This window comes from Lampetra planeri, chromosome 76 (genome assembly GCF_965212315.1).
Source record: "Lampetra planeri chromosome 76, kcLamPlan1.2.h2, whole genome shotgun sequence".
In the NCBI taxonomy this organism is placed as follows: domain Eukaryota; kingdom Metazoa; phylum Chordata; class Hyperoartia; order Petromyzontiformes; family Petromyzontidae; genus Lampetra; species Lampetra planeri.
Window position 1 is genome coordinate 1680553 of NC_136181.1, and position 24659 is coordinate 1705211.

General features: G+C 45.7%; 1 protein-coding gene across 1 annotated transcript in view; it reads right to left on the reverse strand.

Annotated features, from left to right (window-relative positions):
- Positions 1 to 1253: 1253 nt before the first annotated feature.
- LOC144737971 (UDP-glucuronosyltransferase 2C1-like) overlaps positions 1254 to 24659 on the reverse strand; it is a 45393-nt gene continuing 21987 nt past the window's right edge. The window contains exons 6-9 of the mRNA XM_078620886.1: positions 9265 to 9396; positions 6859 to 6946; positions 4603 to 4822; positions 1254 to 2661 (exon numbers count right to left, since the gene is read on the reverse strand). Of these exons, the coding sequence (XP_078477012.1) occupies positions 2373 to 2661; positions 4603 to 4822; positions 6859 to 6946; positions 9265 to 9396 (729 nt within the window). The 3' untranslated portion in view covers positions 1254 to 2372. The remainder of the gene's footprint in view (positions 2662 to 4602; positions 4823 to 6858; positions 6947 to 9264; positions 9397 to 24659) is intronic.

The following is a 24659-nucleotide window of genomic DNA, read 5'->3' on the forward strand; positions in this document are numbered from 1 at the left end:
GGGTAGCAGTAGCTAGCGGAGTGTGAGGAGCCAGTGGGGTGTGAGGAGTTAGAGGAGTGCGTGGGGCACACGGAGCAGCGGTGTGGCTGCGGAGTGTGCGGGGCACACGGAGTAGCGGTGTGGCTGCGGGGTATGCGGGGCACATGACAGAAGAGGCGCGGGTCCGAACGTGGACGCCGCGGGGTGCAAGACAAGAACCCAATAAAGGACAAACGGAGACCTACATCGCCTAAAGAGTCCTTTATTACACATGTGTGAAATTATATCATGTGAGAGTCATTGGAGAATAATCATGTTGTATGAATCTGCCAATATAAAATAACTATATGATAAAAAAAATATCCACATGGAAAAATAAAACGATGTAAAAGACCTTTCTAAACTAATTTTATTGTAAACAATGCGGGTTTCCAAGACTAATCAATGAGCACGAACAAATTACATCACGCATACAGGGCGTTCGTTGAATTTGTTTTTATTTGCTTGCAGTTATTAGCTAGTTATAGAATACCTCACAAAATTAATAATTGGTTAAAATAATCACGTTCATTGTTAATAAATGTATTTCTCAGAACCACTTTGGGTCAGAAAAGGTGGTACTCGGTTGAAACTAAACTCAACAATGGATGGGGAGGGGGTAGAGCAGGAGCCAAACAAGGTTGACAACCATTGCTCTTGGAGCAGTGCAGACCGCTCACGAGTTTAAAATTCCTGACGCATTTCCAGGGAATCGGATATTGCATCATCGGCAAGGTCCAGTCCGTCTGAGACCATGTCTCTCCCTGCCATATTAGCATTGCCCCCCCTCACCCTTCATCCTGCGGATGGTGGGCCCCCAGGACAGCACCACGTAGCCATTTCGGGCTGGGCCCCACCAGGTTACATGGGTCAACCGGCCACCAGGCGCTTGCCGGTGAACACCACCCCCAGGCTTGGCTCCAGCGGAGTGTCCTGGTATCCCTTGTCTTGGCGAGTCGAGGTGGTTCGGGTACCTGGTAAGGATGACCCTCCTACAGAGTCCCCCCTATAACACTACCAGGCACGTCCCACTGGGTAAAGACCCCTGGGCCAGCGGTGGCTGGCCGCTTGCGCACAATCGCTCCATTGTGTTGGCGTGTGCAGTAATTGGCCGCTTGCGCACAAGCGCTTCCACGTCCATCGCCCACCCTTTTGGCCTCGCCCCCCCTCCCTCCCGATACGTTCCTTTCATTGGCTACCATAGTCTGATGAGCTCCCCCCTCCCTCTCCCTCCCCCCTCAACTCGCTTTTAAGGGATTACATCTTGAATCATTGCCTCACTTGATACAGCTAATCTGGCTGTGACGGTCCCACCTGATGACGGAGACTTGTGTTGCCTCCGAAACGTCGTGATTTTTTGTTTTTATTTTATTTTACTTTCTACGTGACTTTACCGAAAAAACCTAAGAAGATGATTCCTTGCAGTCACGAAAGCTTCAAATCTAGGACTATGTCACCCAGCTGGCCTGGGAACTCGCCAGAAAGAGCTATAGTCTGTCGCCAAGGAAAGGGAGGTCTGGACCACCACTACTCAACATGCTGCCACCGTGACCCTCACCAGGACAAACGAACAGCCATTGCACATACGTTCACCACTGTTATACCAGATCCATTGCAAAAGTCATGATACTGCTACTACTGTTGCTGTGTAATTTTTTTCGAAATGTGGGTGAATATGTTCATATAAAAGCCTTCCCATGGTGCAAGACTGTAGATCTGTCGGGAGATTACAGCAGTAATCCGGTCCCATAACTATTAACCAATTAATGTGGGAAAAGCTAAATCAACTATAATTACGAAGCATAATGGTTATAGACTTATTTCATGTCATTTCTGGACCATATGGTGAGATGAATGTACATTGAAAGGTGAATTAAATTCAGAAACAGCCATTTTATGTCTGTATGTGCTGCATGCACGATATTACCACTTGCGTACCTTTCATGTTCGTGAAAGGTTATTACGAAGGTCTCCTGACCCGTTTATATTATGCATTTCAGGTTAACCTACATTTGCATTACCCCTTTTATCGATCAATATAGCAAGCAATAGTCGCTCAATGCTATTAAGGGACCCTGAGACAATTCAGAATCTGCATTTATACTACAGGAGGAATCCGATTATCTATAAAGCTCATTTTCACAATGTCTATTTGGGGCACGGGCTAAGAACGTTACAACATGATGGAATTACGAGACAATAAAATTTGGATTCAGGTAGCATTTACATGCAATCAAATGTAAAGACGATGTACAGAAACAGCTGTTTCGTAATTGTCAAGTCACACAACGCCGTCAAAAAGGACCGCAATCAATTTAATTTTACAAAAAAATTACACAGTGACCCGGCTCCCGTCACTCCTTCTTGTCCTTCTTGGCTGCCACTTTGGCCGCCCTCCTGCAGTGGCAGCACAGGCGGCAGAGGAGGATGGGCAGCGCGAGGGCAAGCCCTGCAGCAGCGCTCAGGAAGGCCACCACGTCCAGGCAGTGCAGCTGATACCAGGCCAGTCGATGCGCCGCTGGGCGCAGGTGGCGCGCGTGGCCGTGACGCATCACGAACTCCAGCGCGTGAACCGCACGGTCTATCGGTCGCTCGGGCTGGTCGTGGTGGAGGCGCGAGAGGCGCTCCATGCTCTGCTGGTAGCTGTGGACATCACGCGTTGGAGGACATAAGCAATATAAAACTATGAAATTATGAACTAAACACATTTTTATTTTAAGAGGTAAGGCCCCACTGAGCTGTTACATAGCCCTTTTTAGAAGCGACCTTGCCGCAAATAATAGCCCAATGAAGTGACTTATCACGTGGAAATTTGTAGCAGCCAAATACTCTTTAGGCACGTTGATCCATCCACAAGACAATGGGGAGAGAGACATGCAAACTCCAAATATACAGATATCAGGGTTGGGATCAAACCCAACACCTCCTGCATATCGGGCGACGCCACCATGGCAAACAGTTATGCAATAGACCGCGTAGTTATGGCTTTTTGGTTTTTATTTATTTTTTACAAAGTATATTTATATATGTTTACGAAGAATTATTGCAAAACTATTTTGCATTGTGCTTATTTTTTTAATATAATGTGATTATATGCTTTGGCCAAGAATCTGCCCGGAGGAAGGAACCAAAACACACATCTAGATTTAATCCTAACGAATTGCCCCGAACCATTAGACCTGATACCCTAGGGGTTTTTCCCAGGCAGTCTATTGGTAAGCTTCGGTGCGCGAGATGTTAACTACGTCGCCTGGTATGCAGGGGGTCGTGGGTTCGATTCCGACCCTAACGCCTGTATATTTGGAGCTTGTATGTCTCTCTCCCCGTGGTCATCTGGATTTTTCTCCGGGTCCTCCGGTTTTTCCCTCCACATTAAAAAATGCATTTATATTATTTTAATTATTTCCCTGCTATATATTTCCTTGCAATGAGTCACTTTGTTGAGCAATTATTATAAATGTATAATTGTGAGCTTTATCTGGTAAGATGAAAAAAATCTGTTTCATTTGTATATATTTTAAAGTTATTTGTGTACTTTTCCTATACTTTCCACTCCTATTGTGTTTCTTGTTGTAACGTTCTGACCCCGTGCCCCTTACTGGATATCTGTGAAAAATAACTTAATAGCTCATCGGATTCCTCCAGTATAAATACATATCTTGATTCTGATAAAGAAGCAGGGGAGAGGGAAATTGGCCCTTTTAACCCAGAACTCAGGGTCTTTATATCTCTATTATTTTCTCTTGTGCCTGATTTGGGTAAGCTGATGTGTGCTCTCTTACCTATCCATTCATATCCACAGGACCCGGCCGAGAGAAGTTTGCAATTTGAAATGCGATTTGAGCACATACATGCATACATACAGAATCCCGATGAAGTACAGAACAACATCAGGAAATGTCTTGTGTTGGTGGTGAATTGCATCAACATTCAAATTCCCTGAAATTAAGTGGTTGGAATTGTATTACAAAAATGTGTGCCTGGGTGGTGTTTCTGTGTTTTTATGTATTGATCTTGTTTCGCACCATACATAGCCCACCGTGCTAATTGGAGGTGTGTTCAGCAGCCTTGGGGTCGGTTGCTTAGTATGGCCAACGTGCAGCGGGCACATGCAACACGCCAGTTTGGTTCTTAACAGCAGCGAGTAACTAGGAGAACGTAGGGGCGCCTCTTCAAGCCGAGTTATGCTTAACTGTATCATAGGTTAGCGTGGTAATGTGTGTGTATTTTGGACATGTTACAATTCGTGTCTGACGTTTCGCCTATCGCCTGATGAGGCTGGTTGTAATTACCAGCAAAACGTCACGGTACTCGAATTGAAAATGTTGTAGATTTACTCTCCAACACACCGATGTGCTGAACTATAAACTAATTGGCACGTTATGTTTGCGTGACAAACCTTACTAATTGACTGTGTCGGGTGGTGGCGAGTTTAACGACGCATTTATATTTACGTGATCGAACCCAGAAAACCCCCTATAATGGCTAATATTGGTTGCGAAAGCCTCCATGTTAAACATTCAACGTAATGAGTGATACATGTTCTATCTTGATTTGATACATGTTCTGTTCTTGCGTATACACCTGCTGTTATTGATGAGCAAGCCGAGTGCGTCTTGGATCTCCGGGGCAGTGACCATGGTTATGTCCAGTATAATAGCAACCCCACGCGTCTGCACTCTCAGGAGGTTGTCCTTCTGGTCGCCAAAAAGCGGGAAGCCGAGCATGGGGACGCCATGGTAGATGGCCTCGTAGACTCCGTTAGTCCCGCCGTGCGTGATGAAGGCGCGGGTCTTCGGGTGGCCTTTCACAGCAAGGGAGTATCACTGTTAGCATTAATGCACTCGTAAGTGATTAATTGGTTTCGATGTTAGATTTTTGGAGCAACACCCTTCGTAGAGTCAGCCACAATACCTACTATAATCACCAAGGAATGTCTGTCCTTAACGCTCGTGAAGTCACTCCACATAGACCAGCCCCCTCATTAATATTCATCAGTTGGTGACGTCCTCCAAATGGACACCCACCGCCACCCCCCGCCCTCACTAATAATCATGAGTGGGTGACGTCCTCCAAATGGACACCACCCCCTATTATTATTACCTCCTATAATGAGCCAATAATGTCTGTGTGCAATGCTCGTGACGACACTCCACGTCGACCAACCCCCCTCAATAATCATGAGCAGGTGACTTCACTCCACATCAAACAGCCCCCCATTAATAATCATAAGTTGACGTCCTCCAAATGGACACCCCCCCCCCTCATAATAATTAGCGGCTGACGTCACTCCACATGGGGGGCCGAAGCGCCTCCTCCCCCCTCCTCGACGTCAACATACAACCCTTATGTTACGCGATCTCTGTAATGCTATTGAGACATCAAAGTAAAAAGGACGTCATGATGAACAAGGGATTATAACCATAAAATTAAATAGGTCTGTGTCACCGTGCCGTTACAAATTGCACATGCATCAATGCAATTAATATTACGTTGCGTTCTGCTTTTCGCTTGCAAGTTTCAGATTTACTGCAATACACCCTTCCTTGAACGAGCAAAAGGCGTAGTTTAACAAATTCACGTTAGAAGAGATAGTGCTTGCGTAAATAATACCAATTCACAGCCCCCTCCTGAAGAGAGGGGAGAGATGGTGCAAATGTCCTTCATGTTATTTTAAACACGTGGGCTTTCGTGACCACTATTATCCATATTAAAGGTTTTAATTTAGTTTTTAACCGTGTTTTCCTTTATGTTGTCTTTAACTGTGTGTTGCGGTCTGTGGCAAGTGAAGGTTCTGTTGAAATGCATTGTCTGCGTAGGTGTTGAGAACACTAACCCTACTAACCGTTCGTATGTCCCAGATGGTGGTAACCAACGTGTTGACATCAAGATAGTGACAATACACTCTTAAATATTTTGTTGGATTATTTTCATGATAAATAAATGATTCAGATGGCCATCGGGGAATAATATGCTGATTTGATCAGCTCTTATTTATATTAGGGCACATTCAGACTTGATGTAAGTACAATATTCAGTGGTCTTGGTTCCATTGCATTTGCGGGTTTAACTAGAGGTGTGATGCATGTAGCACCGCACCAGAATCTCCCTTAAAGTTGTTGAGAGTGGAAGATAAACCTCTTGAACTTTTAAAGTGTCTCAGTCTCGTGTTGTGTTATTGCCGTTGTGAGTACTTGTCACGACGTCACGCCATAAGTCATTCCCACGAAATAATTTGCAACGCCATTTGAGGACACACTCCGAGGTGTGTGTCCCCTTTCGTAAACATGTCACGTGAAAATTAACAAATGTAATAATTTATAGAGATTAAATATCCCCGCAAAATGTCAATACAGTATTAATTAACGTAATGCACAAAAGCATCTGCAGTTCACGGAATCGACTGCTTTGGTAAGATGCAGCGGACCACCTTCCTCAGGGCAACTAGGGATGGGCAATAAATGCTGGTCCACCTGCGAGACACACCCCAAAGAACAAGCACAAACGTAACATTTATGTCATAAAAACACAATAAGCCATCCGTACTACAATAGGAAGTGCACTATTCGTACATGTGGGATGGCTGATTTTGCATGAATTATGAATCTTCAAAATATGAATGTTCGTGATTTCCAAAGACAGCAACACGAATGGAAAATAACTAAGACTCATGTGCTTCTAAATATGTTTTGACATTGATGATACTGTCAGGCAACTAGAATTCCCGAATAAGGGCATAGATGGCATTACAGCACTACCTGGCCAGTTCTGATAAAAGTGTAGGACAACTATATACGGTCTATAGATGCTGTGATGTAATATCATGAGCGTTCTACGTACCCAGCAAGTCGTTCTGTGGCAGCCAAGGTACCAGTTTAGTGTTGGAGCCCAGGGAAGATGGCTTCTGCCCCTCGTATCTCCACACCACCTACCAGGTCACACGGCGTCACGTCACACACTCCGGTTGAAGAGAAAAGGCTAACAAAAGCCTAATGCTCACTTTAATGAAGATACATTTTCATTCTTGATTTGACTGCAGAAATCCATACTCTTTGGTTCTTTCGATAAAGCCACGTAGGTATAAATAAAATAAATCACGACGTTTCGGACGCTACACAAGCATCTATCATCAGGTGGCTTCCCCACCTGATGATGGACGCTTGTGTTACGCCGGAAACGTCGTGATTTATTTTATACCTACGTGACTTAATAGAAAGAATCAAAGAGTAAAGATACATTTTATTTAAAAGTTACGACCAGTGTGCCATAACAGCAGAACGGTGACATTGTGGTGACGTTGATAAAAACAATGTTTAAAACACGTTGGTGGTGACATTTTAGCATTGTGGCATTGGTTTAGAATTATCTGCAGATAAACGTGATCCAGCTATGTACGTAAGCATGTTAAACTTCTTTCGCAATGTATGTAGCCAACCGTGCTCATCAGAGTGTGCTGGGGGGAAGGTAAAACTAAACACGAAAAGTAGTTCCAAGCAGCTAGAGAATGCACCTTTTTATTACACACTTTCATTGAACTTGTCGTGTGGTCTGTTTGTATCATTTTAAATATTTGACGCTTAATATAAATATGCATATATTATCAAAGCATGCTTGTTTGCATGTTCACCACAAGTATGTGTGTATTGTGTAGACTTGATTCCTTCTAAAAGGTTTCCATTTGGAGTTTGCACATCTTAACACCTTTTTTCAATCAGAGCGAACGGCTGATGCTGGCCAGCGCTGTGCTTCCCTCTTCCTTCGCGTGAGACCAACAAGTACACAACACTAATTACTACGATTGCTATCCTTAACACAATGACATCCTTTGAATTGTTATGAATTGCGTTTCCATTTGCTTAGTAACGCCCCTTCTGACGGGCTGAGGGCAACATGTGTATGCTCAAGTTGCGCACGCAGGTGAGAGCCGTGATCACGATTCTATTTAAACATCGTCATGATATCGCCATTGGAATCGGCAAATTAGGACTGCTGATATAACTACTTTAAATTGAAGTGCCCTCTCTGTGCACGTTGAATACGCTGTCGCAATATATACACTGCAGTATGTATGTACGCATTGTTTTAACATTGCAGTCCATGTGTATTGCCGTCTCTCCTACACTGCAGTACCTAACGATCGCAAAGACGACAATTAAATGCGCTATACGTCTCGCCTTGCTCAAAATGTCATTTAATTCCACTGTCATATGGCAACGTGCACGCTTTCAATTGCTCGATGTTCAACTTCTCGCATAGGCTAGCCATCGTTGCCATCGATACATGTTCATAACAGGTTTCACTTCGTGCGCAATCGCCAGTGGTTGTTAAACATGGCCCCTGTCATTGGAATGTGAAATGCCCGTAAGAGCATATATATATTCTGTCATTCCACTGCTGGATGACGGCCACCACACGCCGCGCTGGTTGCGGAAGCCATTTGACCATACTTCACCCGCCACTGGTCAGTGCGGATCGCTAAAGGCGGGCATCATAGACGTATAGTACAACTGCATATAAAAAGTCTGCATAATACACACAACGTGCCCCCCGCAGCCCAATAACAACCTGCTTGTGCATGGTGGGCACCCCTCCAGCCACTGTCCCTGTTCAGATCTGCTTTACTTTCGAAGTCTCAACAGATCGACCACATTCCAAGTCAGGGTGATTCATTCATAGACCTCGAGGGTTACAGCCTTGCTGTTTTTCACAGTTAACATGCGGTGGCAAAGTATTTACAACCTTGCCTGGTATACAAGAGGTCCTGAGTTCCATCCTAACTTTGACGACTACATATTGGCCATTTGCATGTTCTCCCCCTGTAAATCGCATTTTTTATTTCATAAACTAGAGACGAATACTACTTCCATTTCTTTGCTGCACTTCATTTTTACATAAGCTTAGTGTATGCAAATGACCAGAATTTATGTTCAAGTGTTTACTAAATTCACCACTGTGGGATTAAAAACGTTAAACGAAAATTGGTAAAAAAAAAAGTTTACAATGCACGCACTTTTATTTTCACTCCAAAGTAGAAATTATATTTTTTTGACCTCAGAATTAATCAAATTTGATGTGCTGAATAAAAGTGGGTGGCTTGCATAAATCAAGTTAAACATATCGAAAGCAAGCCACCCATATTAATTCAGCACATCAAAGTTGACTAAATCTAGGGTTTGCGCATTCAAAAACTTGTTTTTGGCAAAAATAAATTCCCACTACTGTGGGTATGGATTATATTTGTATTGCCTTCTGTGGGAGCTGAGCCAGTGCAGAGGCGATCAATTCAGCCCTCTCCATAGGCATGTATTTGATCATGGAGCCCAGCGAGAACACAATGAGGCCGTGCTCACCCGAGCTCTGAGCAAACTCTTCAAGGTCCTGAAATCAGAGCAAAAACATGCAGAGTTACTTGATAGGAACCACTATAGAACGCATAATAAGTTGTTTGAGTTAGATCGCGTAAGTATAAATGTGTCGTAACCCGCGACCACCCGACACAGCCAACCAGTAAGGTTTGTCACGTAAACAAATGTGCCAATTAGTTAAGACTTCAGCCCATCGAGTACTGTGCTATTTCGCTAGTAATTACAATTTGTCAGAATTATGAAGAGAACCACCTGCTTCCGGTCTTGAATAGAGAGCAAGATGACTTCATCACTGTGAGTCAAACAGGCGTGGAGATCAGATGGGGGGATTATTGTAATTATATCACAACAGATTGTTAATCACAGTTAATTAGTACGTGATGCCTTTACAAGGCATGCCATTGTAAGGTGTATTACTTAATAATAATACGCTTCCAGGCCGCACTAAGCCTGTAGCTGTTAGAGCAGTTAAAGTTATTTGTATTTATCTCAATTTCAGTAGATTCTCGAATTAGTTTCAGCCATTAATAATTATCTATATGTAGGACCTGAAATACACGCGCCACGCGCTCTGTGGGTCTGTTGCTAGGCAAACAAGCACGATGTTGTTGTTGCTGAGGCATGAGAGGAGACGCGTTAAGTGGCGTAACAGGTGTTAAGGGCAACCGGGGACACAGGCCGGTGATTGGTTAAGAGGGTGAGTGATTAATGAGTGGCGCCGCTCTGGCGGCAATAACAAAGTCACGTGAGGCTGGGGGCCTGGGGGCCGAGGGGTAATCGGGGGGTGAGATAATTAATAGGGACTAATTGATGCGGGGATAAAAGGCACAGCGCAACAGAGAGACGAGAGCTTTTGGGGGAGTCTTGGTGGAAGTTGGAACCTTGGTGGGAGCTGGAGCGATGGTGCCCGGGGAAGAGAGGAGCAGGAGTAAGTAGGGAGATACGATAGGAGTCTTGGTCGGGGTCTTGGTGGAAGCTGGAGTCTTGGTTAGAGCTGGAGTCTGGAGAGGAGTTGGAGTGATGGTGCCCGGAATAGCGAAGAGCAGGAGTAAGAAGATACGATAATGGTAGCAGCGGATAGAGGAGACAGAGTGAGGGGTAGCAGTGCATCGGAGAGATACAGAGTAGAGTAGCAGCGGAGTGACATACTCTGGGAACGGAGAGACATAGAGCGCCATTGATGTCGTGGCGGCGCGAACGAGTAACCACCGAGCGGTGATGAGGAGAAGATGTGGACTTTAAGGAGCAAATAAACGGAACGAGAAAGACAACCCGAATACGAGTCCTACATATACACAACACTTCAACATCATGATAATCCTTGTTGGCAAGCATGTTCTGCAATTGTCGACAGTTGTGTTTGTGAGTATTTAATATTTATTTTCAGATTTTTTTTTTATTGTAATGTTTCGTCCCATCTGTCCAACATAGCATTTACCACACAAACAATTCATACGATACACACCTTCTGTTGATAACTTTGGCAATTCATCTTTAGGACAAGATACTAGTTTTTGCGTACCATGCCAAATCCCACTTTTTATTTTTTCAAATACTCTAGCTAGTTTGTCAGTTACTCCTGCAATGTATAGTATTTTTTTTTTATAACATTGCTTTAAGCATCATTGCTGTTCGGTCTGGGTTTGGCATTCAATGCTATTAATTTGAGCATGATTATAACCATTTGATTCTAGAGCTTTTTTTACTAACGTGTTTAATTTTGTTCCTCAGACTTTCACCATCTGGCATTGTTTTAGCCCAATGTATGAGCCCCTTGGTGAGAGATGATTTCTGTGTGGGGTGATTATGTGAATCTGCATTCAGATAGGTGTCGGTGTGCATTTCCTTTCGGAAAACATTTGTTATTTTACCGTTTGGGCCACGTCCAAGCAAAATATCCAGGAAAAGAAGAGTGCTATCCACCATGGTGAACTGAATGGCGGGTTATTTCGAATTGAGATGATTGATAAATTCAATACGTGTATATTTACCATGTGGCCAGATAACCAAAGTGTCATCCACATATATAAACCAAACAGAGGGTTTCGGTGTACTTGAAGCAAGTGCTCTTGCTTTAAAGTTTTCCAAATACAATTCTTCACTGGCAGGACACAAAGGGAGAGACCAATACTGCTCATTCCTCTTGTTTATAGAAATGACCTCCATAAGAAATAAGTGTTATTTAGACAATGCTCGGCTAATTGTGGAATATCTTTGGGTAAACTTGTCTTATTTAAACTAGATTCGAAGCTTTCGTGACTGCAGGAATTACTCTTTGCTTCTTTCGGTAAAGTCACGTAAAAAGAAATTAAGTTAAATAATAATAGAATACGACCTTTCGATTGCAACACAAGCAACCATTATCAGGTACAAATTAATGAGAAAACAAACATAGTAAACTTGGAAATATAATGCAATGCAACACAGAGTCGGCCAACAAAACAGTCAACACCCCACCTGGTTGATTACATTCTTCCAAAGATTGCTAAATTTGAGAGATAGATCAAACAGACATGGAGACGCACAGACAGACACACAAGTAGAGAAAGACTCGCACAGAGACAAAAAGAGAGACACACACATGTACCAGCGTATGGAGCAATTGAATCGATATCCGGAACTCTCGTGAACAGAGAAATTGCATGAAAGCTTACTAGAATATCATTAGGGTTAAGTTTAATATATTTAATCACATTCACAACATTTCTTATGAATGAAGAGGTCCTAATGATGTATGGCTGTGTTTGGTTTGTCACATACTGTGCTAATTTATGTGGCAGAGCCTATTGTATATACTATTGGTCTTAATGGGACACCAATTTTGTGAATCTTGATGACCTTTATAGTCCAGGTGTTTTTAGGCCCTGGTTTAATTTGGTATTGCTCAGCCTTGGGAATTAATGAATTTCCACTTATTGCAGTAGTCTTACCTTCCAATGTATTAGTTGAGTTATAAAGTCACAAACCTTATAAGTGCATGCTTTATAAAGGCATCACATACTAATGAACTGATTAACAATCTATTTTTATGTAATTATAATAATCCACCCTTCTGCTCTCCCCACCTGTTTGGCTCACAGTAATGACGCAATTTTACTCTATTTAAGACGTGAAGCAATCCACCTGCTTCTAGTAAATTTCCCAATGATGCTGGATATAATTACCAGCGAAATGTCGTACTCAAATTGTAAATGTTTTGGATTTACACTCCAACACACGGGTGGGCTGAAGTAGTAAATCATTGGCACATTTTGTTCACGTGACAAATCTTTCTGGTTGGCTGTGTCAGGTGGTGGCAGGTTACGACACATTTTTACTTACGCGATTTAACCTAAAAACCTTTAATATATATGATATGGGTCGCGAAAGGCTACGTGTCATACCGACAATAGAAAGCCTATATATTAGCATTTGTGGCTAGATCGCTTCTGAAAAATAGCTAAACAGTTCAGTGAGCCTTACCTGAGAAGTGAAATTCAACATGCTAAAGAAGCGCTCCAAATGAACGGTTACAATGATGCACAAATCAACAGGGCATTGAATTCGAAAACCAAATCAAATAAGTAATGAAAACGATCAAAATACTGTACATTGCGGGAGTAACTGATAAACTAGCCAGATGTTTGGAAAAACAAAACATCCGAATCAGATTTGGCACGGTACATAAAATACAGAAATTAATATCTGGTACAAAATATGTATTACCGAAGCTATCAACAGAAGGTGTGAACAGGATTAAATGCACGTGTGGTAAATGTTATGTTGGGCAAACAAGACGAATGATCAGCACGAGACTAAAAGAACATCAGAGAAATATTAAGTTCTCACAAATACAACTGTCAGCAGCAGCAGAACACGCGTGCCAACAAGGACACGCAATTGATTTTGATAATGTTGAAGTTTTGTGCAAAACTAACTACTACTGACAAAGACTAATTAGATAATTTATCGAAATTGAAAGAAATCAAAGTAACTTTAACCGTTCGGTTAGCTACCGATTTGTTTTGCGTGGAAACGAATAATAAAATAATACATTATTTAAATGCATGCCTACAAAAGGCAGTATACTTCAATAGGGCTATTTTAATAAACATAATAGACAGGGAGGACAAGTTCGAAGGGCTTGCATAATTCACATACATAATGTACGTTGTCGCAGTAATCCCCCCCCCCCCCCCCCAGCATTGTGCAAGAGTGCAGATGGGAAGTCAACACCTCTACGCCTCTACATAAAGAACGAAACAGTAAGACTTCTCCACAAATCTGTCTGTCGCCTGATGAAGCTAGTTGTAATTACTGGCAAAACGTCATACTCAGATTGTAAATGTTGTGGCTTGGCTCTCCAACACACCGGTGTGCTGTACGAGTGACGAATTGGCATGCTCCGTTTACGTGATAACCCTTACTAGTTGGCAGTTTCGGGTGGTGGCGGGTTTTAACGACACATTTATATCTAACTCAAAAACCTCTTATGGGCCTTACCTGGTAAAATAAAAATAGTTAAGTTTATGTCAGAATCAGAAACGGTTTTAATCGCCATGAAAGTTTGCTCATGGAATTTACTATGGCCGCAAGGTGCATACATTCAACATGTAGGAATCTTAACTTAAATAGGTGATGTACAGTCTAACTATACTAATGTCTTGCCTCACGGCATATGTGGAGCGTGTGTTCACAGGAAGTTCCTGTTTTTTTATGCTAATGTTGGTCACGTGACCAGGAAGTGACGATGTTAGATTTCCACTGTACCACGCGGGCGTCGGCCATTACACAGATAAGTCAAGATGGCGGCACGCATCGCATCTCAGTGAGATCACAGCTGCACTTGTCCATTGTGGGAGCTTAAGAAGCATTATCTGTAAGTTGTTTATATTCCTATAATATTGGAAATGCTGTTGTAATGTTGGAATGACCGTTATAGCAATGTAAATGCCTTTATGGTGCCGTTAAGTTGTTGTAGTAAATACGAGGCCTAGTTAGTAACGAAGCCTGTGACGTTCCTTATTGTGGATGTTACTTGTGATTTAGTAGGTCGAGTCAGACTTGTGCCTATGTTGCGATCCTGAGAGTGATGACGAAGTATCTCATCCACAGTTTAGTGTTAAGTGTAATGCTGTACATTTGGGGTGCAGTGGGATGACTACACTATGTGCCTGTATGCAACGCACCAGCTTGTGCCTTTGTCTAGTTGTACAGGGGTAATGTGGGGGCATGGTCCTTCCAGGATCTATTGTTATCTGAGACAATGTTCTGATGCTGTGGTGTTCATTGTGTGGGTGTTTCCGAATTATAACAGATGCTGTATCTGTGTTTTCTCACCAGTTTTACCTCTTACAATCAATAAATGACGATCGGAGTTGGACGGTCATCCTGGCTCCGAGGGTTTATTGAACACATGGTTATCTACTCGACTAGCGGTGCAACGCAGCGCACAGCGAGGCCGAGATAGTAAAAAGATATTATTCTTGAAGCTCCCAACCAGTGCTGCAGCCAGCTCTCTGCAGCCAAGTAAAAAGATATTATTCTTGAAGCTCCCAACAAGTGCTGCAGCCAGCTCTCTGCAGCCAAGTAAAAAGATACTCTTCTTAAAGTTCCCAAGAAGTCCTGCAGCCAGCTCTGTAGTCAGCTCTGCAGCCAGCCCTGCAACCAGCTCTGCAACCAGCTCTGCAGCCAGCTCTGCAGTCAGCCCTGCAGCCAGCCCTGCAGCCAGCGCTGCAGTCAGCTCTGCAGCCAGCTCTGCAGCCAGCCCTGCAGTCAGCCTGCAACAAGCAAGGAACTCTGCAACGAGTCTACATTAAAATCGTACTGCAAGCATCGCAGCATGGAAAGCCACAGTTCAGCAGGGAGAGATGCTGAAGAAGGTGAACCAATCAATCCAGGATCTCCCATCCTGCCTCAAGAGGACCAAGGGAGTTCAAGGCCCCAGAGGGAGGTCAGGTTGACGCAACGGGCCTTGGAAAGCTATGAGGCTGAGAAACAGGACCTTGATGCCAGGATACAACGGGCATGGAACCGGGTTGAAGCAGATTTATCTGAAGCTTCAAATGCCTCGGACACAGTGGCCTCAATTCAGCGGGCCATCCAGCGAGTGAATGTGAGCAGCTCAAGCTACAAGCTCCTGGCAAATAAATACATCTCGCTCCTGATGAAGGTGAAAACAGATGAGGGCATTGAGGGAGTGCGCAGACGAGCACTTCCTCGAACTGCTCGATGATAATGTGCAGGCAGTGATACAAGATGCAATGGACCGTGTGGAGGGCTTAAGAGAGACACGATCTCAGCACTCTGTCTCATCCAGGTCCACCACAAAATCTAAAGCCTCAGCACACTCAAAGACATCATCTACTAGTATGGCAGCAGCTCAGGCACGCGCAGCAGCAGAAGCAGCAAACGCCCGTATTGCCTACATGGCTGAAGAGGAAGCCATGCTAATTGAAAAGGCCCACATACAAGAAAAAGCAAGCATAGCAACTGCTGCCGCACGGAGGAAAGCAGAGCAAGAAAGTATATTAGCAACTGCTGCCGCACGAGAGCAAGAGAGTATATTAGTGGCTACCGCCACGCGGAAGAACATTGAGCTGGATGCTAAGTTAAACACCCTACAACTCGAAAGGGAAGCAGCTGCTGCAATGGCCCAGGCAGAGGTGCTCGAGGCAGCAGCTAACCTGGATAAGGAAGAGAATTGGAGTGAGTTTGGCACTCAGATACCTGTCAAGGACTTCGATCAACTCACCAGAAAAACTATTTTGGACTGGTCTGAACAATGCATCAATGCTCCTCCACCAAACCATACTGAACAAAGGGTGGACGTTCAGGCATTGCCATCTCCACTCCGAATGAACATGAATGCTGTCTACAGGAATGGTGGAAATGCATATCCTGCCCTGGCAGTTAGTCGCCAACTCAGCATCGCGCACGTGGGGTCAGACGTGGATGCACCAAGTCAGACCCACATTCCAGACAGTCATATAAGGGGATCCAGCCAACGTGATCGAAACCCTTTGGGCCCACAGTCCAACGCCATCGCAAATGACAGCATGCAAGGCAATGCAGCAAATAATAGCACCTCACAAGCGCCAATATGGACACACTCTGGATCAGCAGGACTAGGGGACTTTGCTAGGTACCTGGCTCACCGCGAACTAATCAACACAGGACTCGTTAAGTTTGATGACCACTCTGAGAACTATCGAGCCTGGAGATCTACCTTCAGGAATGCAATCCGAAATGCAGACATCTCTGCAAGTGAAGAACTCGACCTGTTGGTGAAATGGTTAGGAAATGAATCTTCAGAATACGCAAAGAGGATCCGGTCAGCAAACATTGACGACCCCGCCTCAAGCCTGCATGTGGTGTGGGAGAGGCTCGAAGAGTGCTATGGTAGCCCAGAAACCATTGAGAAGGCTCTCTTCAAGAAGTTGCAGAACTTTCCAAAATCTCTGGTCGAGACAATAAAAGGTTACGGGAGCTTGGAGATCTTTTGATGGAGCTTGAATCAGCCCAGGCTGATCCCTACTTACCAGGTCTCATTTTCTTGAATACCTACCATGGCGTGAACCCCATCGTAGAGAAATTGCCATTTGACGTGCAGGAAAAATGGAGAACAGCGGGTTCAAGATACAAGTCAGAGCATCAGGTTGCATTCCCCCCATTCTCTTTTTTCTCAAAGTTTATCCGCAACCTGGCTAAGACTAGAAATGACCCGAGTTTCATGTTTGGCACCACGGGGATTTCCAGTCCAGATCTCCCAAAAATGGAAAGGACAACGGCGAAACGAGGAACAGCGAGAGTGCCAATTTCCGTACACAAGACTGAGGTCTCTCCTGCGACATTCGCAAACTCCGTCCAGGCAACCACCACAAAGAAAAAGATAGAGGATCCAGAGAAGCAATGCCTATTGCATGATAAACCTCACTCCCTCCAGAAATGCCGTGAGTTCAGGAGGAAGCCATTGGAAGAGTGGAAGAACATGCTGAAAGAATTTGGAGTGTGCTTCAAATGCTGTGCTTCTACAAACCACCTTGCAAGGAATTGCAAGACAGATATCAAGTGCGAGAAATGTGGCAGCGACAAACACACAACTGCTCTGCACACATTTTACTCGAAACCCAGTAGCACTAAGGCTTCCGATCCCGAAGCAGAGCACGGCGGGGAGCAAGGCGAGACCGCCGCACTCACTTCGTCAATCACAACCAAATGCACAGAAGTCTGTGGAGAAGGCTTCAAAGGAAGGTCTTGCTCAAAGATATGCCTCGTCCGAGTCTATCCCAAAGGACATCCTGAAAGGGCAGTAAGGATGTACGCCATAATGGACGACCAGAGCAACAGGTCTTTGGCAAGGTCAGAGTTCTTTGATCAGCTAAGTGTAGGTGGGAATTCCTTTCCATACACGCTCAGAACATGCTCAGGACTGATGGAGACAGCGGGAAGAAGAGCGAGCGGCCTCATGGTGGAAACCATAGATAGCACCATGAAGCTAGCCCTTCCTACGGTGACAGAGTGCAACGAGATACCGGACGACAGGAGTGAGATTCCCACGCCCGAAGTTGCACGTCACCACCCACACCTGAAATCTATAGCAGAGTTCATCCCGCCATTGGATCACGCGGCACAGATTTTACTTCTGCTTGGCAGGGACATGCTGAGAGTCCACAAGGTTCGTAACCAACGCAATGAACCTCACGACGCTCCCTATGCCCAGAGACTCGACCTAGGATGGGTCATCGTAGGTGACGTTTGTCTGAAGGGAATACACAAACCAGACCACATTAGCACATTCAGAACGAGTGTGCTCACGAATGGACGCACGTCGCTCTTCAAACCGTGCCCCAACCACTTCACGCTGAAAGAGGAACTCGGCGAGAGAAGTCAAGGCTGTACCGTGCAGACTTACAAAGAAACCACCATGACTTCGCTTGTGCATCCACCGTCTTCGTTGGAGTTTGTTCCTCCATGTTTTTCCAAGCCAGTCCTGACTGACGGGAAGAAGACTAAGGTGAAGCCGCTGCTCGTCGCTCTGCTGGTGGCGGTGGTCGCTGTGACTGTGGCCTCTCCGTTCCTCGACTCGGAGCTATCGTCCGAGTGGGAATTCTGGAAGGAGTTCCACCGCAAGGCCCCACAACCGGAACATACCATCTCAAGGCTCGAGCTGTGTGGAGCGGTTCTTGTTACAGAGGTGGCGGAACTGATCTTAGACGAATTTGACGTCAAACTGGACCCGGTCAAGTTCTAAAAGGACAGTAAGGTCGTACTAGGCTACATAAACAACCAAACCAGAAGGTTCTACACCTACATCAGCAACCGGGTGGAGCGCATCAGGAGATCGACGCAGCCGGAGCAATGGAATTACGTTCCAACTGACCAGAATCCAGCAGATCTCGCAACTAGGTCCATCCCTGCATCTCTGCTGAATCAAACCATCTGGCTGACGGGTCCAGCGTTCCTGTTACGACGTGACGCTGGCCCATGTACTACCAAGGAGACCTTTGGACTCTTAGAGCCCGAGTCCGACAAGGAGATTCGTCCTCTAGTGACAACTTTCGTAACAAATGTGCGACCAAGAAGTCCACTGAGTCCACACCATTTTGAACATTTCTCGAAATGGACGACGGTCGTGCGAGCGATAGCACATTTAACGCATATTGCAGACTGCTTCCATCGCCCAATGAGAGGCACCACTGGTAGCTGCAATGGATGGCATCACTGCACAGTGCCACGCACTGAAGATGAGCTTTCCAGAGCAAGGGAATCAATCTTCCGCTGTGTGCAACAGGCAGCTTATGCAAGTGAGATCAAGGCCATCAACAAGGGAGAAGACCTTCCTAGGGTCAGCACCCTCAGGAAGCTAAACCCCGGGATGGACAAAGACGACTTGCTCAGGATCGGTGGTCGGCTAGGGAATGCAAAATTAGATGAGAATGAACGAAACCCCCTCATAATCCCAAGCCAGAGCCACATCGCAATCTTACTCGTGCGCCACTACCACGAGAAGGTCAAGCACCAAGGTCGGCACTTCACAGAAGGAGCAATCCGATCTGCAGGGCTGTGGATCGTTGGAGCAAAGAGGTGCATCGCCAGCACCATCCACAAGTGTATCCGGTGTCGCAAGCTACGTGGAAAACAGGAAGAACAGAAAATGGCAGACCTCCCAGCCGATCGACTCAGTGTGGAACCTCCCTTCACCTTTGTAGGGATTGACGTGTTCAGACCGTGGACAGTCATCTCCCGCCGCACCAGAGGAGGGCTCGCGAACAGCAAACGTTGGGCAGTGCTGTTCACCTGTGTAGTGGTGATACGCGCTGGGGTAGCGATCAGGTGCCAGTGCGTTGTGATTGGATGTGTGGGTGGTGACGCGCGCTGACGGTGAGGGATCAGGGGTCAGCGCGGGATCGTGGGTTGTGTGGTGTTGATTGGCTGGGTGCCGGTGACGTGCTGGTGTGGGAGTGATCGAGTGGCAGCACGGCGTGATTGGTTGGTGAGTGGAAACACGCGTTGGGGAAAAAGGATCGTACAGATAACGCGTTGTGATTGGTTCACTAACAAGCGATGCTCGCATCGAGGTCCGCATCCGCTCCGTCTCCCGGGAGGAACGACTATATAAGGGGATGCGCACAGGCGCACGGGGAGAGTGTAACCAGCGAAGACTGAAGACGGGAAGAAGAGCCAGGGCCCTGCGGTACCTAGTCCCGCTGTCCTGCGAGGACCGGGACTCTGTGTAACCCAGAGGCGGGGGTAGTGTGAGCATGCAGTGTCAGCATGCCGAGTGTGTAGCCGGGGCCTAGAGTCTACACGAGACGAGTGATATGGGTGTAGCCAGAGGCGTAGGGTCTACACGAGACGAGTCTACACAAGAAGAGTCTACCCGAGACGAGTGATGTGTGTGTAGCCAGAGGCATAGGGTCTACATGAGGCGAGTCTACACGAGACGAGTGAGGCGTGTGTAGCTAGAGGCTTGGAGTCTACACGAGTTCAGTACGGTGTGTTATAGGAAGAGAAGAGGTTACGAGTTGTACCGGTGTCTGGTGACCGTACGCGGAAGAATAGAGACTACACGTTGTATCGAGATAAGTGAAGATTTAATAAAAGAAGTGTGTTACCCGTCAAGGAGTTTCCTGCCGTCATTTCCAATACTTCACCTGTATGAGTACACGAGCAGTGCACATCGAAGTCATCGAGCCCATGGACTCTTCGAGCTTTATAAATGCACTCCGGAGATTCTTCGCCATCAGAGGGCCAGCCAAGCAACTCCGTTCTGATTGTGGAACCAATTTCATAGGAGCATGTAAAGAGCTTAAGATCAATACGGAGAATGTCGAAGATTATTCTGTCAGGAAATACCTTGGTGACCAAGGCTGCACATGGATCTTCAATCCTCCCCACTCTTCGCACATGGGTGGAGCCTGGGAACGCATGATCGGGATTGCTCGACGCATTCTCGACTCCATGCTATGTGATGTCGGGTCCACACGGCTCTCTCACGAGGTCTTGACCACTCTCATGGCCGAGGTCTCAGCCATAATTAACTCAAGACACCTGATCCCCGTCTCAACCGACCCGGAGTCACCATTCATCTTGACTCCTGCTACACTTCTTAGCCAGAAGACAGATGTGCTCACAGCACCTACCGAGGAGGCCAGCACTGCAGACCTCTACAGACGTCAATGGAGACAAGTGCAGAGCTTCGCGAACACGTTCTGGCGTCGCTGGAAAAACGAGTACCTTACGACACTCCAAGTGCGCAACAAGTGGCAGTCTAATAGACCAGACATCCAAGAAGGCGACCTCGTCCTACTGAAGGACAACCAAGCCAAACGGAATGAGTGGCCAATGGGCCGCATCCTCAAGTCGATTCCAAGTGCCGATGGAAAAGTTCGAAAGGTCGAGGTTATGATTGCGAAGCAAGGTGTCGCAAGAACTTTCATCAGGCACATAGTCGAGATAGTACTACTTCTCTCTCGCAAAGATATGGACAATAAGTCGACCCGTTGAAGTTGTTATACACTTGTTTATGAGATAGGAAATAAATGGTGGTATCTCCTAGATACCAGACAGGGAGTGTCTTGCCTCACGGCAGATGTGGAGCGTGTGTTCACAGGAAGTTCCTGTTTTTTTATGCTAATGTTGGTCACGTGACCAGGAAGTGACGATGTTAGATTTCCACTGTACCACGCGGGCGTCAGCCATTACACAGATAAGTCAAGATGGCGGCACGCATCGCATCTCAGTGAGATCACAGCTGCACTTGTCCATTGTGGGAGCTTAAGAAGCATTATCTGTAAGTTGTTTATATTCCTATAATATTGGAAATGCTGTTGTAATGTTGGAATGACCGTTATAGCAATGTAAATGCCTTTATGGTGCCGTTAAGTTGTTGTAGTAAATACGAGGCCTAGTTAGTAACGAAGCCTGTGACGTTCCTTATTGTGGATGTTACTTGTGATTTAGTAGGTCGAGTCAGACTTGTGCCTATGTTGCGATCCTGAGAGTGATGACGAAGTATCTCATCCACAGTTTAGTGTTAAGTGTAATGCTGTACATTTGGGGTGCAGTGGGATGACTACACTATGTGCCTGTATGCAACGCACCAGCTTGTGCCTTTGTCTAGTTGTACAGGGGTAATGTGGGGGCCTGGTCCTTCCAGGATCTATTGTTATCTGAGACAATGTTCTGATGCTGTGGTGTTCATTGTGTGGGTGTTTCCGAATTATAACAGATGCTGTATCTGTGTTTTCTCACCAGTTTTACCTGTTACAATCAACAAATGACGATCGGAGTTGGACGGTCATCCTGGCTCCGAGGGTTTATTTAACACATGGTTATCTACTCGACTAGCGGTGCAACGCAGCGCACAGCGAGGCCGAGATAACTAACGTTACAAAGTATAACTAATACTAACGGGCTAAAGTATGTAAAATTATGAATAAGTAGACCATATAAAATGTGAAATGTAAAATGTGAATTAGCCGTAATATACAATCTTAGAATACAAAAATACAAATAAGAAAACACGTAAGTATGACAAGGTGTAATTATGTAGAAAAATGTTATAGTAAGTGTAAAAGTAATTTTAAGTGTAAAAGTCATTTTAAGCCCTTGGCCTTGAGGAGGCCAACAGCGGATGGGAAGAAACTGTTTTTATGACGTGAGGTTTTGGTCCTGATGGACCGCAGCCTTCTGCTGGAGGGGAGTAGCTGGAACAGAGAGTATCCAGGGTGAGAGGAATCGTCCACAATCTTCCTCGCTCGCCTGAGGGTTCTCAAGGTGTGCGAGTCCTCAAGTGTTGGTAGATTACAGCCAATCACCTTCTCAGCAGTGCGGATGATACGCTGCAGTCTGCTCTTGTCCTTGGCAGTGGCATCAGTGTACCAGATGGTGATGGAGGAGGTGAGGATGGACTCAATGATGGCTGTATAGAAGCGCACCATCATTGTCTTTGGCAGATTAAATTTCTTCAGCTGCCGTAGGAAGTACATCCTCTGTTGAGCTCTCTTGATAAGGGAGCTGATGTTCAGTTCCCACTTGAGGTCCTGGGAAAGAATAGTGCCCAGGAAGCGGAAGGACTCCACATTGTTGACTGGGGAGTCGCACAGGGTGATGGGGGTGAGTGGGCCTGTATTCTTCCTGAACTCCACAACTATCTCCACGGTCTTAAGAGCATTAAGCTCCAGGTTGTTCTGGCTACACCAGGTCACCAGGTTGTCAGCTTCCCTCCTATAGTCAGACTCATCCCCATCAGAGATGAGCCCACTTAAAGTTTTCGTGACTGCAGGAATTCATATTTTTGGGTCTTTTGGTAAAGTCACGTAGATAGGTGCAAAGAAAATAACAAAATAACAAAAATCTACGACTTTTCGATTGCAACACAAGCAATCGTCATCAGGAGAAAAAAGTGTGTAGTTTAGTAAGAATAACAGTTTAGTTTATAGTATGACACTATCACTTCTTATTGAATTGTCCTCGGAAAGATAACATGCTCCCGCTATGTGTAGTGGCCTTTTTGACGACAGAGACGGTTGAACTTGAGGCAACACGTATTAATTAACTCTAAATATGTTACAGCTCTATACTTGAAGAGGTAACGGCCTCTTCAACAGTTCTCTCAAGGGAAGTATTCCCGAGCTAACTCCCCAAGCTAGCTCGCTTACTTCCCACCTGTATTTCACACTCTCACGAAGACTACCTGACCTGGCCCAGCCAAGCACAGGTCTCGACCACCAGCCACACGAATCCGGCCCTTACAAGGACATCGGGCTTCGCGGCTCTGGGGCCACACCACTGGCTTGCTCTTCCCGGCCCTTAGAAGGACAGCAGGTCAGAGGAGTCCCAGGGTTATAGCTAGCTGGACTTCGGGCTTCATTGGTTCTTCGTCTTCAGCTCGCTCCAACTCAACTCTCCGGCTCCCGCCATTTATACGATTCCCCACCAAGGGGCGGGGGTTCTGTGGGATCCTAGCACCACATCCCCCTCTCCTCGAGAGGGGCGGGTTTTGTGGGATCGTAGCACCACATCCCCCTCCCCTCGAGAGGGGTCCCGAATAGGGATGTATTACAACCGCCCCCCGCACAGGTAAGTCATGGCGTTAACCGTAGCTGGTGTTCGCGCCTGTTCCAATACCACCACCACATATGCAACACTAAGGGAAGGGGATGTCACCACGGCGCTTGTGCCAGGTTAGGTGCACCTTGAAGTCACTGCTTGTTGGCACTGTCACCCGACAGACCCAGGTTTTATGAGTTGACTGAGATGACTGGTAGATGCACTACCTGTTCTGTACTGTCAACTTGCAGCATTTTAGCCGCATAGCCCTCCGCTCCATGCTGTGGACGTCGTTATTCTGCCCTCCATCGTTGTTGAAGGGCACCCATCTCAAAATGCCCAGAAGGATCTTCCATAAGCCTCACCAACAGAGGCCAATCTTGATGGCACGAGTACCAGTCACTGGAAAATCTGCTCAGCTCCACGTCCTCCTATACTGCATCAGCCCATCCCCTCTCATGCCCGTGCCACACCGATTTAGCCCCCTTTTTGCATCGTAAGTAAAACTGTTTCCCAATGAATTTATCTTAGTTGTTTCCAGTGCATCAACTATTTATCTACCAAACATGTTCGAATGTTGTGGGTCATCTATAAACCTGGTCAAAAGGTCAAAAATTTGTTATTGCAATTAACATAAGCAATTTATTTCATCATACAATGCATTACTTTCCCCAAGTTTCAGTAAATCATAATTAACAGGCAAATAGAAAATATTTCTGAACCATAAGCTCTCAGTGTGGC